The sequence below is a fragment of the Epinephelus lanceolatus genome, chromosome 13 (assembly GCF_041903045.1).
Source record: "Epinephelus lanceolatus isolate andai-2023 chromosome 13, ASM4190304v1, whole genome shotgun sequence".
NCBI classification, from domain to species: domain Eukaryota; kingdom Metazoa; phylum Chordata; class Actinopteri; order Perciformes; family Serranidae; genus Epinephelus; species Epinephelus lanceolatus.
In genome coordinates this window covers 19,928,186-19,944,937 of record NC_135746.1, presented here as the reverse complement: position 1 = coordinate 19,944,937, position 16,752 = coordinate 19,928,186, and the positions used below count along the sequence as shown (strand labels likewise).

The window sequence follows — 16,752 nt, the reverse complement described above, 5'->3', positions numbered from 1 at the left end:
CGCGGGACGATGATGGTACGTTCAGCTGCGCTGTCAAGTTGAAAGTGCTCATTTCAAGGGCAGTTAGGAGTTTGCGTCTATTCTGTCCCGTTTACCCAGCTATCACTAACATGAACATGCTGTGCAGAGTTGGCCAAATACGCAGGTAAAACGGATATCACCTCAGCCTTTAGTGGCATTACCCTGTTCAAAGAGCAAATGGGATTAAGACAGCTGACTCCTGCTAGCAGCGTTGAACTTGAGACAGTTGTTTATTTAGAGCTAACAGCTAACGTTAGCTAACTTAGTGTAGCAGCGCGGGGTTAGCTTGTGGCGCACCATATAAAGTATTTAGCTTAACTATGGTAAAGTCCTGCACTCATGGCCTTCAGTGTGATTTGTTAACTTCATGTTATATTTGGATACACGTATTTATTGCTAGCTAACTCAGTGCCACCTGCTCATTCAGCTAATATCTAAACACTTAACCAAGGTACTATGCTTGAATTCACATGTAACACCAGAAATTTGGGTCACTTACAGCCAGTTGCTCAAGGCTTATCAAACAGGACTTGTGCCAGGCTATCTTGGGCTAATATTGTGCAATTTGATAACACAGGCACCATTGTTAGCTATGTTATTCTTGTCTCTCCATACATTTATAAATTATTGTTCATGCTCAGCTGTATGCCACATTTATCTTTCATGCTGGCTACACTAAACCTGACTAAAAGCTGAATTCTGGTTGGTAAGTTTCACCTCTGATTTGTTCCAGGTGTGCAGCCAGCCTCAGCCAAACTATAAACCAGGTAGCTGCATCCAGGCAGAAGCACACGCTCCCTGACCTGACCTACGACTATGGTGCCCTGGAGCCCCACATCAACGCAGAGATCATGCAGCTGCACCACAGCAAGCACCATGCCACATATGTCAACAACCTCAATGTTACAGAGGAGAAATATCAGGAGGCGCTAGCAAAGGGTATGATCTCACATGAGAGAATTAACTAATATTTATATCAGGAAAACATCTGTACATTTCCTGACATCTGTTAATATATCGTTAAGTTGTCTTCATATTCACCTGCATGTGTTTGACTTGTATTTTAGGAGATGTGACCACTCAGGTTGCCCTCCAGCCTGCTCTGAGGTTTAACGGAGGTGGCCACATTAACCACACTATCTTTTGGACAAACCTTTCTCCAAATGGTGGAGGCGAGCCACAGGGTAAGACAGAAACTCATCCAGTACTCATATTTTTTTCCCCACACTGCTTAGTTTTGTATTTAACTTCAACATGCATTAAGCAACACATGACTCTGTGCTGTGAAAGGGTTGTTAGTAGCGCTGGACGTGAGTGAACAGCCAACTCTGCAGCTCATTGTGTTTGCATTATTAGCCCTCACAATGACTCTATTTTTGAGTGTTACCACACTCTCCAGCCACCAGTATAAAACATAAGCAGCCACTCCCTGTTAACAAGCTCAGACATGCTGAAAATATACCACATTTGTAACACCAATCAGCAGAGAATAACATCAGTGAGTGGCTTGTGAAGCATCCAGTAAGTACAAGGCTTTTATATTAAATTAATATGTGTGGTGTGTATATTAGGTGGGCAGAAACATGACTCCAGTGTCTGTCCCATTAGCTGGTGGTGGCTCAGCTTTGTGCATTTTCTTTTGTCATTCTGCCCTCTAGTGGTCCAAAATGCTGCCAAAACAGCTGATATGGAGACATTTTGCTTTCTAAAAAAAAATACATTTTCCTGCTATGTTATTTATTGCATAATTATTAGTCAGTATGCAGCTAACAGGGCAGCTCTCTTTCAGACTATGTAAATACAAAAATGGACTCTTTCTGATTTTGTTTTTAGCTTTTAGTGTCCAGTTTTACTCTGAATAAGCGCCAGTCTGTGTTATTTCTTGTAGGGGAGCTGATGGAGGCCATTAAGCAGGACTTCGGCTCCTTCCAGAAGATGAAGGAAAAGATGTCCGCAGCTACAGTGGCAGTGCAGGGCTCAGGCTGGGGCTGGCTGGGCTACGAGAAGGAGAGCGGAAGACTTCGTATCGCTGTTTGTGCTAACCAGGATCCCCTGCAGGGAACTACAGGTCAGTTGAAAACAGCTTTGAAGTAGAGACAAGACTCTTTCTATTATGTTATTTATATTTAAAGCCACCCTCCACTCAAAAATGTGTTTTTGGTATACCAGTGCCCCCTCACGTGTCTAACCTTGACTGTATTGACTTGTATCTGTGCAAAGTTTGTCACTAGAGGGATGTAGGGGGACAGACTTCGACACAACACTGGTAAAGGAACCTAAAACCTCCAGTACAGAGGGCAGAGTTAGCATTAGCATTGTGAAAGTTTTGACAGCAAACATGGTAGAGTGTGCAGTTTCTGGATGTAAAATGGACCCTGGAGCTTCCTTCCACTGTCTACCAAAAATTCCATCGTTGCAGAAATTATTGTATATTTCACAAAACACTAACGCAATGTCAGCCAACGTGTTCTCAGCTACTGCTAGTTAGCCTACAAGCTAACATACAACATAAATAAAAGATGCTAACTAACTACACTTACTGTTCCGGGACGTCGGTTGTTCTCATCTGAGTCTGGGTCTTACTAAGGCTCAAATATGTTCGGCTGAATCTCTCCGATGTTTCTACTAACGCTAATGTTAGCAATGTTGTTGCGCACTGCTCTTTCACCAGTCAACCAAGTGTGAGCAGCGCTGGAGAAAGCAGAGAACTAAACCTACCACAGACATTTCTCAGTGATGGAAAAACAGTAGATCTTCCTTTATCTCCTTTTAGGAGTTTTTTGTTAATATTATGAAGGAAAACTGTGTTACACAAAATATTAGTAGTAGTATAAGAGCCATCCTCAGTGTGAAATGTATACGCAGGATGCTAATTTGTCCTGTAGGGGTCACTGTATTGTCATGGATGTCTGTCAATATGGGTAGGAACCATTCATTGAGGGACAGTTGTTGCTAGATGGGGAGCACACATAGTTTTTTGACCGCAACACCGGGCCAGTTTTTCATTGAAGACTACAGCGGTGAGAAATAAATTATGCATCAAAGAAGAAGAAGAAGCTGACTCTGTTTTCACCTGATGAGCAGCGGTCAATTAGGCCAGGCAATGGCATCAGTCAATAAGTAGCCTGTCTATGCAGCCCCTCAGTAGCTTTAAGTGAAGGCTTAGCCGCTATTACAAGTCTTTTTACGTACTTCAAAATGTGTCTGGAGAGTGGACTTTAAACCGAGTCATTAGAGTAATTCTGTCCTATCTCTGACCCTCAGGTCTCATCCCCCTCCTCGGTATCGATGTATGGGAGCACGCCTACTACCTTCAGTACAAAAATGTGCGGCCGGACTATGTAAAGGCTATCTGGAATGTCATCAGCTGGGAGAATGTGAGCGAGCGTCTCCAGACTGCCAAAAAGTAGAACCTAATCCCAAATATTCTCAATTACTCCTCTCACCCTGACCTGGATTAAACAGTAGTTGCAAATAATGTTCAGTTTTATGATACATGGATTGTCAGAGTGGTGATGTTTTTTGTATTCAGAGAGTTTGGACTGTTGGATGATCCCCTGCATCAAAGTTGATTAAGTTGACTTAAGAGATTACATTCTTTATGACAAACGTGTTGCCCTGCACACATGCAAGTTGAAGTGAAAAATTATTTGCAAGTGCTTTTTATCTCAGGTCTAATCCCGACCTTCATACCTTTTTCAAGCGCACAAATTGGCCACCTTTCACATCAAGGCTGGCCAATTGTCTGGCATTAATTTAAAGTAGGTGTCCGATAAACAGAGTGAGCATATTCAGTGAGCTTTGTCTTTGACAGAATACATCGCACTAAAATCAAAGAGTTTGCTGTTCATGTTTTGATGTATTATAATAAAATTATAGGATTTCAATAATACAAGCTGCATGGTTGGTGCTTTATTCTTTTATTTTTGTGTGTTGTGACAGATAATCCAGTTAAAATGTTTTTTAAAGCTGTCGTTAGGGAGTTATAAAGGCATCAGAGAAAAGAAAAACATGGTTATTGTAGTCACAGCAGTGTACAGCACGGAGCCTTCAGAATAACAGTAAAGATCAGTGTTAATGGGTGTTAAACACGGGTCATGAAATTTCTGATTTAATAATAAAAACAACAGTCTTAGTGAGGTAAGTGAAAGCATTTTTTACCACATTTGGTGCGGCATGCAAGATATCGAGAATTTAAATTATCAGTCCGATTCAAAGGCCTCCTCTTGGCTGTAATTCTCAGCTTTCATCTTCGTGTATGGCGCTGCATGATGGCTATCAACATTTGTTTTCCCACTATTTTGTAGTGATTTAGAGATGTCTTTCTTCTACAGCACGGCCAAGTTGGCTTTAGTCCAATCAAAAGGATTAAGTTTTAGTTGGAAAAACAGTGCTTGCTGAGAAACCACAGCCCTGCTGATAAAGTCAACATGAGTGAACGAGGTGTGCAAGCAGGACGTTAAACACTAGATGAAGCATATACTGTATGTCCGGTACTGTAATAATACTTCTTAATAATAATACATTCTATTTAAAAAGGTGCCTATTGTTGCTGTGATAAAATCAGGAAGGTGGGGGTGCAGAGGGTACAGTCAGTGTAAAGTGCATATGCCAGTTTGAACAGGTGAGTTTTGAGATGGGATTTAAAGGATGTTATGCTGTTGGACTGTCAAATGTGCAGAGGTAGGGGGTTCCAGATCCTGGGGGCAGTGCAGCTGAAAGCCCTGGCACCCATAGTGCTGAGGCGTGAGGTAGGAATGGTCAGGAGACCAGTAGAAGAAGAGCGCTGGGAGCGGGATGGGGTGTACTGGAGAAGGTCAGAGGGCTAAGTGGGGGCTTTGAAAGTGAGCAGAGGGTTTTTGTAATCCATCCAGTACTGATCAGGGAGCCAGTGTAGTTGGATGAGAATGGGGGAGATGTGGTGAGATGATTTGAAGCCTGTTCGAGTTTGGTGGGAAGGCCAGAGAGAACTGCATTACAATAGTCAATACAAGATGTGACGAATGTCTGAACATACTGAACGAACGTTTGATCAACCCATATTAATTTCAGGCTTAAAATAACTTCCTAACCTAACTAATGCCCCACCCATTTCCAGTTTAAACTCTGATCATTCAAGAGTACAAATACAGTTAAAGATAATGGTGTACTTGCTTATCCATGTTAATAATGATCTTGAAGAGGTCTTAGAAAGCATTAAATTTAAATGTCTGATACCTGTGGACACCCTGGTGGACTGTATGTTGTATGATCTGTGCTGCCTTTTTACAGTGTGACCAAAGGGGGGCAGTGTTTGCCAAGGTTTTCTGCTGTAGATGCTCTGTGGCTTGTATGCGCACATTTTCCTTTGCAAAAAAATCCTTTATGATCAAGTGCATTTAAATGATGAATATACAGGACTTATATATTCATGGAATTGGCTCAGACAAGCTTTCAAAAGATCATCACCTCTTAATTCACACAACCCACAGTGGATTTGTTCAAAGGCTTCAGCAGCATAGTGTGCTTGCCTCAGGAGTTCTATGTTAAAAGAATAGGTTTCCTTTAAAATTATATCAAGGACTTTACTTTGCCTGTACAAATAGTTTCCAGCTGCTTCATCTCCCGTCATCCAAGTGATTCCGCTCTTCCTGTCAGTGATTAAGACTGACCAGTTTGCCAGTGGGAATTTCACATTCCAGAGATCTCTCCCTTTTCCTGGAGGTGGTGTCATGATGGAGAGGTGAACTGGTTTTCGGTGGACACTGTGAGCTCAGGCACATGGCGACCAGACTCCGACTGAGCAACTGGAATCAGCACCCTTTATTAAGTTATGTGTGATCTTGGTCAGGAGGGATAACTGAATGAATCAGAAGCATGTCATTTAAACAGTTTTGATTTACACTCTGCAGATGCGTCTGTAAGTTATTACAGATTGGCGTATTTTGACTCCATTGTTACATGGATATTAATTGTTCAATTTGACCTACAGGTCTTTTGGGACTTGTGTATCAAAATACTACTGATGTGGCAGAGACCAGCTGCAGCTGAAAGCCTGTGGGAACACAAGCTAATGACAACTGACTTCTGACTGCTTTGGAAAGGACGACTAAGAATTTCTCTGAATTTATCAGAGCTGTAAATACGACAAGACAGACTTGAGTAGTTTCATTTCTGAGACGTCGCCAGCCTTTAAAAACAGAAGTCTCCCCCATTTATAAGATGGTGGTTTGTCTAAATGTGGCCTACTTTTGCTCTGTAAAAGTTGGGGTGTGCCAAAAATTATTTCCTTCCTCCACAACTCGTAAAAAAAGATGGAACTCACTCAGGATAAAGTTTCTTTAACCTCTGGAAGGGAAGAGAGGAAAATAGTGGGACTGAGTAAAACTCCTCTCTGAAGTCTGTCTTTTCGTCTTACTCCCCTCTCCCTGATTTTCTCTGTTTTCCTTAAAACCAAATTTCATGCAAAAATCTGCAAGTGAAACACATTCAACTTTGTGGCTTATCTTATTATCACCCTCCATCATGAATGTCCATCCAAAAGAAACACATGTTGATCAGTGTTAGAGAGAACTTTCGATTTCAACCAAGACTGTTTTGTTTAGCTGTCTTCAAACACACACACACACACACACACACACACACACACAGGCACGGACACAAACATTGGGAAACATGAGCTCAACTGTTGGTGTGGTTTCCTCAGTGCGCGCACACAAGCATGCAATGGGACTCGCATGTGGCTTTGTTTCACATCCTTTCTTTCATTGTCAGGGCATGAGTGGTGGAAGTGCATGCCCATCACATACTGTATTCTTTACTCATTCAAGTAATGGCCTGCATTACCACACACAGAGGCATTTATTTTTCTTCTTGCATAACACTGTTAATGTTGTCCCATATTTCAAAGATAAATGTTGGAACGCAGGAACCTTCAAATATAAAATCACATTATTCAGGCTTGTTAGCATTTTCTATGCCTCTTTAGCCTTCTGTTGGGTTTCAAACACAGGAACAATGGAAAGGATATGGTGTTTAAATGAGCACGGAGAAATAGGGTTATTCATATTCCCTGTATACACCCTGATTTTTTTCAGACTCCAGCTCCAGCTATTCGGGTTTCTCATAAACAGAATATGCCATCTATTGTCATCTCACCAAACATACAACAGTAATGCAGGTAAAACTTAACAGTGTTTGCGGGGCCATTCCAACACTAAATTAATAAATACTAATACCATAAAATAGACATCAATTAAATACAATGAAACACTAACTATCCAGCAATAACTCACAAGCCAAAAGTCCAGTATGACACTCACAGTTTCTAGGCAGAACATTATTGTACAATAGCGTGACTAATTTAAAAAAAAAACAACTGAAATTACAATTTTATTTAATAAAAAAAAAAGAAGAAGAGAAAAACCACATATTGAGTCACCTGTAACACCTGAACACTGCTTGTTGCAATTGAGAGTGTGTTTGAAAACTAGCTAGCATCAATGACCGTATATTAGCATATGAACAGAAGTCTTAGCTAAAAGTAATGGATAAATGGTTAAAATAGATAGTTTAAAGCAATGCATAAACTGTTTAAATAAGTATAGCCTAAATGAAATAAATGGTTGTGTGCTAAAAAGTTGAACTAGTTAGCTAAAACCTATGCGTACACAGTTGACCTAGTTAATAAAAACCCGCAAAACAAAACAAAACACACATACGATTGAACTTTTTAGCTCTATATGTATATGTATATGTATATGCATTTACATTACATTTAGATAAACATTTGAACTAGTTGTCAAAAAAGTAGTGGACAGGCTAGCTGAAGGAGTTAGCTAAAACTAGTTCAGTTAAACTCGTTAGCGAACAGTAATGCATAGCTATACAGTTGGAGCTAGTTAGCGAAAGCTAAAGGATATACAGTTAACCTAGTTAGTAAAAACTTATGGATAGAATTACTATAGCCTACAGTTGAATCAGTTAGTTATAAATAATGGATAAAGCTTACAGTTAAAGTAGTTAGCAAAAAATAATTGATAGCTATACAGCTGGAATTAGTTTTCTAAAAATAATGTATAGTTAAATTAGTTAGCTAAAACTCATGAATATACAATTAAACTAGCTGGCTCAATTTAATGGAGATACAGTTAGAACAGTTAGCAGTTTGAACTAGTTAGTAAAAAGTAACAGATACCATTGCTATACAGTTGGAACTAGTTAGCTAAAACTAATACAGTTGAGCTAGATAGCCAAAACTAATGGATATACAGTTATATTAGTTAGCTAAAACTAATAGATGTATAACATTAGTTGAATTAGTTAGCAAAAACTAATGAATATACAGTTGAACTAGTTAGCTAAAACTAAATTGAACTAGTTAACTAATCGATATACAGTTATACTAGATAGCTAAAACTAATATAACATTAGTTAAAGCCGTTAGCTAAAACTAATATATATATTGTTAGTTTAACTAGTTAGCTAAAACAAATTAAAACAGTTGAACTAGTTAGCTTAAACTAATAGATAACGTTAGTTGAACTAGTTAGCTAAAACAAATGGATACAGTTGAAATAGTTAGCTAAAACAAATGGATACAGTTGAACTAGTTAGCTAAAACTAATGGGTATACAATTGAACTAGTTAAGCTAACTAATCGGTATACAGTTATACTAGATAGCTAAAACTAATGGATATATACCATTAGTTCAATTAGTTAGCTATGGATATACAACTAATTAGCTAAAATTATTGGATATTTAACATTAGTTAACGCAGTTAGCTAAAACTAATATATATATTGTTAGCTGAACTAGTTAGCTAAAACAAATGGATACACTTGAACTAGTTAGCTTAAACTAATAGATAATGTTAGTTGAACTAGTTAGCTAAAACTAATGGGTATACAATTGAACTAGTTAGCTAACCAATTGATATACAGTTATACTAGATAGCTAAATCTAATGGATATACCATTAGTTGAACTAGTTAGCTATGGATATACAGTGAAACTAATTAGCTAAAATTATTGGATATATAACATTAGTTAGCTAGATCTAAATATAATAGCTAAATCTAATATATGTATATATATATATATATATATATATATATATATATGTGTGTGTATGTATGTATGTATATATATATATATATATATATATATATATATATATATATATATATGTATGTATGTATGTATGTATATATATATATATATATATATATATAGTTAGTTAGTTGAACTAGTTAGCTAAAACTAAAACAAATGGATACAGTTGAACTAGTTAGCTAAAATTATTGGATATATATATAACATTAGTTAACACAGTTAGCTAAAACTAATGGATAAATTTATGGATAAATGATATGAAGTATCATCCACTTTTAAATCCATCTAAATGAACAGATTGGAACATGACTGGTGATGTCAATGAGGGAACTGAGTTCATCTGACAGGGCTGCATGATACATCATACAAAAAAGCTTGGGAGCCACGTGGTCTACAGCATTTACACCTGCAGAGAAAGATTAATACTTGTCATTAGCCTGCAAGCAAATCTGATATTCAAGCTCTGCATACTTGTTATATGACTCTCTCTTGAATGGAGGTCTTTAATCTCTGTCTCCTCAACCCTTGCAGCTTTGTCATCACATTTCTAGGCTCCAGACTCTCCTCCGCCTTGCAAAGCTGTCCCACATTGTTCCCTCATGGGAATTGCCAGTGCGTTTGCTCTACACAAGCTGTCATTGTCCCATTTGGACTGGAAAGCCATTAGAAAAAGTGAAGTGTCAACATTAAGGAGGTAAAACTTTCCAGCATTCGCCGTCCGTTGTTCCTGGCAGAGAGGGTGACGGAGCTAAATTTGGGGCACCCGTTTGGGTCCGAGCCCGAGTCTGAGTGCTTTGGAGAGGGAGCTCTCCACCAGGCGCTGAGAGCCAGGAACCAGACATTTCAGTGGGTCCGTGGCAGCAGGCTTTTGTGGGAAGCTTTTGATACCTCGGCCTGACAGAGTGATTGATTCATCATGGCTTCTGAGAAGACCAGGCAGACAGAAAAGCATCCTCAAGAGCTTGAATAAAGTATAGGTGTATACAGTATATTTCATCAGCTCCCTATGACTTGGACTCATCTGCCTCTGTTAGTGTTTCATCTCAGCATTAACATTTCTACACCTGAAAATCTTTCTCTGAGAAAGTGTTTGCTTTCAAGAAAAGAGAGGAAAAGATTGTTTTAGCAAGAGGGCGTGACTGTGTCTGGTTAATTCTTCCCAGTTATGTAACAGTCACTTGCACCAGTGAGTCTAAAGGCTTGTGGACATCATTCAGGCAGCAGAGTGTGATAAATCACTGCAGGCCTGGGGTCATTTAGGTTTATGTGGGATTGATCCAAGCTTGACAAATCCACACGGAGATCACTGACTTTTCTCTAAAAAGTGAAATGCTCTCCTCACTGCCAAGTGTAGCTCATACAAGGACGAAAAAACCTTGTATCTATGAACTGAACAATAATTGCACATATTTATGCTCATCAAGCCCCACCTCTGCGTGGTTTATGGATCATTTTACAGACTCAAATCAGTGAAACTGGAGCACTAGCTTTGAGCGTGGAAGTGAAAAGCTTTATAACACCGACACCTTGTTTTAAAGTTGTTTAAAAGTTATTTTCTTTGCCTATATTTTCTTTTTCCATATCCATAATTACTAAAGCTGCCGTCTCCATTTCTGCATTATTCGTCTTGGCAATTAAGCCTGTTGGATTTTGATTCAATAATCCCATTGGATTCAATCAAGAGAGTGGCAAAGTTTTTCTGTCAGAATTTGGCCGCTCTCTCATCCTTTGCTGAGAGTCAGCACTCAGCAGATCCTCTTTGGCCGGGCACTCAGGATGTCAGAGGGGGAAGAGACTGAAAAGACATGAAGAGTATCTGGAGGATACCCGGAGAGTAGAGAGCATTTTAATGCAATATGGTGCATTCAAGTGCAGTAGACTGGACTTCCTGTCTGGGATGGAGTGTACGTTCGTATTTAAAATCATATCAGTCTCTCCAGGTGGCCTCTTATGACAAAAACTTCCATAAACACAAAAACCTCCTTTTTCTCCCACATTTCCAGGTATCCTCAAAAGTGGCAGAAGGTGCGACAGTAGCAAGAGTGGCAGCGTCTTTGGCTTCTCTCATAGGAAATGCCATTATTTAGCATGTGCCTGAAGGATTTACTGCTGATTTAATGAAATATAAACACGCATTAAATGCGCTATACAGCATTCAGAGCATTAACATAGCAGCAAACCACTATTTGAATGCAACGCTATGGTGGAGTAATGGCGTCCTGAGCAGAGAATAAAGTCATGCTCTCCTTGTGTGTCGTAATCTGAGATTCTCTTTGTTGTGCTGGACAGTCCAGCAATGAGTGCATGTTAGTGCATGTCCCTGTGTGTGTATCCCACCAGCTAGCTTATTGCTGCTGCTCTGCACTGCGCTCAGATGGCGGTTACTATTGATATTGGGGCAGCATCTTTGCAGAGGCCCACCCTCCAGTTCTCCCCCACTTAACATTGTTAGCTCTGTCAGCACTGTTGTTAGCACCTCCATGTTTAGAGCTGTTTGCAGGCAACAGTGTTGGGCACTAATAATGCATTACAGTAAAATTACTTTTCCCATTAATGAGTAGTGTAACAAATAATGGATACAATTCCTATAGTAATATTACAGTTAATGTTACCCCCCAAACAAACAGCTCTTTACAACCTTACTTTTGTTGTCAGCCCCCTACTGGATTCATTTTCATAATTGTTGCACAGCGTATGCATGTCACAAAACAGCAAGCTATCTTAAAACATCAAAATGCTTATCATACATTCAGCAGCTATAAATATTCCCCATGCTTTGATTTTGTCAGGAGAAACAAGAACAAGAAACAAGACTCTCTCCACTGCAAGAATCATGACCTAAAACTCCCTCAAACACCTGCTACAACATACATCAAAACAACTTGAAGCTTTTGGAAATACTTCCCACCAAAGATGAGTCCTCTGCAACCGCCGAGGATGTCTGTATCCCTACAATGGTTAGGCAACCAAAATTGGATTTTAATGGTGGACAGCTGCAGGCTACAGGGGACAAAAAACTAATGAAGCTTGCGGCTGGATGTGTGGTGGATGAAATGTTGCTTGTCGACACGATTGACTTTCCGTCCTTCCGACAGATCCTTGGGAAAATACCGGTCACAGGCAACAGGAGACCCCTGGGTAAAAACTCATTTGCAAGCTATCTAGCCTTGGCGGCGCCTACCAGAGGTAACCCTGACATTTACACAGGTGTACACGCCAAGTCGGAATTGTGAGGAGAAAGGAAGCAATTTCCAATTTTGTGGGTGTAGCTGAAAAGTAATAAGGTAACAATATTACTTTTGAAAACAGTAATGAGTAAAAATAACTAATAACTAATAAAATAAAACATGTATTAAGACAGAATTGAGTTCATTTTCCATACACCCCCTCTTTGGCTTTGGCCATGCATTGTGTGTTTACAGTACATCTGTTTCTACAAGACTATATATAGAGCAAACCTGACATAGTTTTGGCTCCAACAGTAAAGATATCACTTAGATACACATGTCGACCTTTGGGAAATTATCTTATGTTTATGACGTTTTGGTACCAGTTCAACAAAGACTGAGGCATGAATGAGAGAAGCTGCAAGATCAAAGAACGAAAGACCTAATCGAATACTGTCTTTACAAGGTGATGGAGTAACAGATTTGACAATGTGCAGACAAGACAGAACCCTGGATCAAAAGAAGGACTTGATTAAACGTGAGCTTAGATGCGTGACAGAAGTGAAATATCACTTTTAACTTTAAAAAACTGGCTTAAATCCATGCACTGAAGCAAGTACACAACTCAGCGGGCGCCAGTGCTAAAGTGGTTCGATCATATATCACAAAGCACCCCCCTACATGTGAGAAGAGCCTGTACTTGCAACGTGTGACATGACTAATTCACAAAAAGCTATAAAAGTCTGCAAACTTTATTTAAATGGCCCGAAGCCTGCACACTTGTTCTGGCAAAGAAATTGATTTGCTCTGATACACTCACACAACATCCTGTTCTGGCTGCAGCACATATCCAACAGTCTTTGTATTAAGATGATATAGTTAGGATGTCAATGCTTGGCCCAGTTACTTGCTTTGCTTTTGGTATGTTTCGTCTACGCCAGACAAGGTCAGAGTCTGTGTGCCAAGTATAAGTTCTCTACGTAATCTGTATTCAGATGAAAGCTGGGCTGCAGCCAATGATATTAATACCAATAACAATATCAATATTTGAGTGACACTGTTTCTAAACTATACCTAAAAAATATTATAATGGCAATTCATTATCATCTATCAGCTGACGTATACTCCATTATAATTCTGCTGGCAACAATGTGATATCGGCTAACATAGCACTCCAGTAGATTCATTAGTCTAGCACTAATACATGCAAAAGATTAATAATAAAAAAATTAACATGAAAGTATTCTTGTTTACTGAGAGAGTATACATCTAAAAAAAAGTGCGCTTATTTGTGATATTTATCTTAAAATTTGTGACATCTATATGTGAAAATACACACATACTGTTTCGATCCTATCAGAATGTAAGAAAATGTTTACTACCTATAGCTGTTAAGATTAAAGTAGCAGTATGTGACCCTCAGAGCATATCTATGATTCAGAGTCCAAGCCAGGATTGCCTGCATAGGCTCTCAACATGGAGGTGGTTGAGCTGGCAGCTAGCAGCTAGCAGTGCCAACAACCAAGTAGGTGTAACTGTAGCTGGAGCAGCGATGTTACCCGCCCACCGTACCTATCGTCAGTCCATGATCAGCTCCATTCGCCTTTTGGCCTAGAAGCAAAAGATGAAAATGCTATGTCAGCATTTAGCTCACTATGAAGTATTAGGTTAAACAAGAGGTGGTTGAGGTTAGGGTAATGGTAAGGGTTACATCTCGTTGCTTATAAAGCAAATTATTGCTACATTTGGCCCCGTATTTAGTCGGTACAGCATCACGTTGTGGCACGGTTCAGATAATCGTCACAATGATGAGTTTGTCTTGGAGATGCACAATATTAGATTTTTTGCCAATATGCTGATATGTAACAACTTATTTGACTGATATTAATACCAATATTGATATATCCACTTATTCCCCTACTTAATTTTAGTGATCCTCAAGTCTCCTCTGGAGTGGAAGTATCATCATATTATGCATGCATACTCTTATAGTGATGGGCCATTAGCAGATGAAGACAAGGAATACAATGCTTTTCAGTGTATGTGATATTCATTCAATATGCAAAATAAGAAAAAGCATGTGGGCTGGTTCTGATAGTTCATTTTAAAGCCAATATTGGCCGATACCAAAGACGTGCCAATATTATCGTGCATCCCTAGTTTGTGTTGTATTAGTGGTGGGTGCTGTTTGTAGGGTATGTTGTGTATGCTGCAAATGGAATGTGTCTGCATCTATACATGTCTCCTAACAACAGCAACAGTGCTGACAGAGATGATGGTGTTAACCTGGGTGGTACTGGAAAGAGGGTGTATACGCTTCTGCAATGATGCTGTGGGTCAGGATGGCAGTATTAGTAGTAATGACCAGATAGCGCAGTGCAGAGCGGGGTTTAGCTAGCCAGTGGGAAACACACACAGGAACTCACATGCACTTATATGTGGGGCTGGAACGTACCACAACAACGAGCAGAGAAGTTCTGAATTCAACACACAGAGGTAGCAAGACATCATTTTCCGCTCAGAATGCTGTAACTCCACTATATCTTGACATAACAAATAATGTTTACTGCTATATTAATGTTATGAATGTCATACACAGCACCTTTAAACAACACTACAAAAATAAGGCAGAAAAAAGTTTAACCAAAAAATATTTTTATTTCTTACAGTAACTGTTGAGATTGAACAACGTAATGTTTCAGCTTTGGACCCAACCAATGGTATCCTAATCAAAGTTGCATGTTCATGAGCAGCGCATATGAGTCTGAACAAGACATAAATTCTATTAGCAGTTACTCAAATGCCAACGCATTGAGCTGTGTCTGCAATTTTTCCTGCTTAACCTTTACCAATACACCGTGGAAAGCTGGCTGTGTTAATAGCAGCAGCAGCAGCAGTAGACGTGTTTTTTTTCCCCCTCGGGAGGTGGAATGAAGGAGAATCTCCTTATAACACACTAACTGGAAAACAGGCCCTCTGACAGATGTGCATGCAGGAGAAATAAGACTATAAAATGAGTTGAGGCTTACTGTAAATAATCATGTCTGTTAGCCGAAAGTGGAATCACACAGACCTTTGTCCTCACGGTGCATGTGTGATTGTTTATTGTGTTAGTCGATATTTCATCTTTCAAGTGCTGAACATCTTCTCTAACATTGGAATGGACCATTTTTTACTATCTGAAGCTGACAATAACGTCAACTGCACACAGAGATTGATCAGGTGTGCAGAGGTGAGAACTTTGAACTCTGTGCTTTCATTCCTCACACAACTTTTTGTGTGCACCACAGTAAGATACCACACCTGAGCCCAGCAGGACTCAACAGAATTGACAACGCTGAAAGCATCCATGGTGGATGCTCTCACCTTCCAATGCAAGAACTCCAATAAAATAAACCATAACAGTTGGATTATGTCAAAAGTTCAGTTAACAGCACTTAAGAAGAGTTAATGGAGGTGAAGACTTAACATATGCCAAAAGTAAGGCTCAGATTTTATTATTTATAACTGCTGATGACATTGTGTAATGTGCGTGTCTGTGGGATGTGTGTGTTAAAACAATCTACCTGTATAACCACTGACAGCTATTTATAAGGTGTCATGTGTAATCACGGTATACAGGTAAGCTGTAATCATGGTAGCATGACAGGAATGAAGTCAGTGCTTCAGTAGTCTGCATTAACTATGCCATCTTGGGTCAGGTTCAGGCAGGTCAGGTTTGGGTTGGCCACGGTTACTACTCTTTTGGGCTCGGGTCAGGTTCAAACATATGTTGCCTGAGCTGCACTCTAGAGCGTACAACTGATTGCATTCATTGCCACACCGTGAAAGTCTTCAAGAAGAGATTGTCCGGCAGTGTGTGTCATTATTCCCGTTTGTACGATCAAGCATCAGCTCACAACACGCTGTGGTATGTTGTGAATATATCACCAATAAGGGGAGTTATTTGGCCCAGTGTGGAGCCAAGTGAGTTTTCCCTCGGATATACACACTGCTCAATCTACTCCTCCACAGTTAAGCTGCCACGAAGGTTGAGGCTAACCTTAAATGTTTTCATTTTGTAGCAGCAAATGTGGAGTGATACTGAATTGTGTGAAGGAATTAGATGTCATTTTCACTGTATGTGCTCATTATTACAACCATTCAGATTCCTTGACGTGACAAATCTTTTATAATTCTTCAAGGCTTGCCACTCTTTACCATGGCAGACTTTGGCCTTTTCACATGCATGGACTTTTCACGTGTATATAAAGATAGACAGCACATCTCCATTGCCTTCCACTGTACAAACACAAAGCCACAATATCCAAGATACCGCTGCTGGCATCTTGCACTGTGGACGTAATTTGGTGCCAGAGTCAGTGCAGTGGTGACCTTTAGGGTATTGTGTTCCTACCGCCTGACCAATTGGTGCACAAAGCTGTCAGACATATCAGACCCTCTTTTTATAGCATCAGATTACTAGTTATA

The 16,752-nt window shown here is 39.6% G+C and overlaps 1 protein-coding gene across 1 annotated transcript; it reads left to right on the top strand.

The window, feature by feature from the left end:
* On the top strand, positions 1-3,912 carry sod2 (superoxide dismutase 2, mitochondrial). Its single transcript, XM_033647953.2, has 5 exons — positions 1-145; positions 755-960; positions 1,089-1,205; positions 1,910-2,089; positions 3,286-3,912. The coding sequence occupies exons 1-5, from the start codon at positions 111-113 to the stop codon at positions 3,429-3,431; spliced, it is 684 nt and encodes a 227-aa protein (XP_033503844.1). The 5' UTR covers positions 1-110; the 3' UTR covers positions 3,432-3,912.
* The last annotated feature ends 12,840 nt before the right edge of the window (positions 3,913-16,752 follow it).

Bases quoted from the DNA above. Each gene is read 5' to 3' on its own strand.
- sod2 (XM_033647953.2), top strand. From the start codon at position 111: ATGAACATGCTGTGCAGAGTTGGCCAAATACGCAG. The intron at 146-754 runs GTAAAACGGATA...GATTTGTTCCAG, and splicing joins AGAGTTGGCCAAATACGCAG to GTGTGCAGCCAGCCTCAGCC. The intron at 1,206-1,909 runs GTAAGACAGAAA...TATTTCTTGTAG, and splicing joins TGGTGGAGGCGAGCCACAGG to GGGAGCTGATGGAGGCCATT.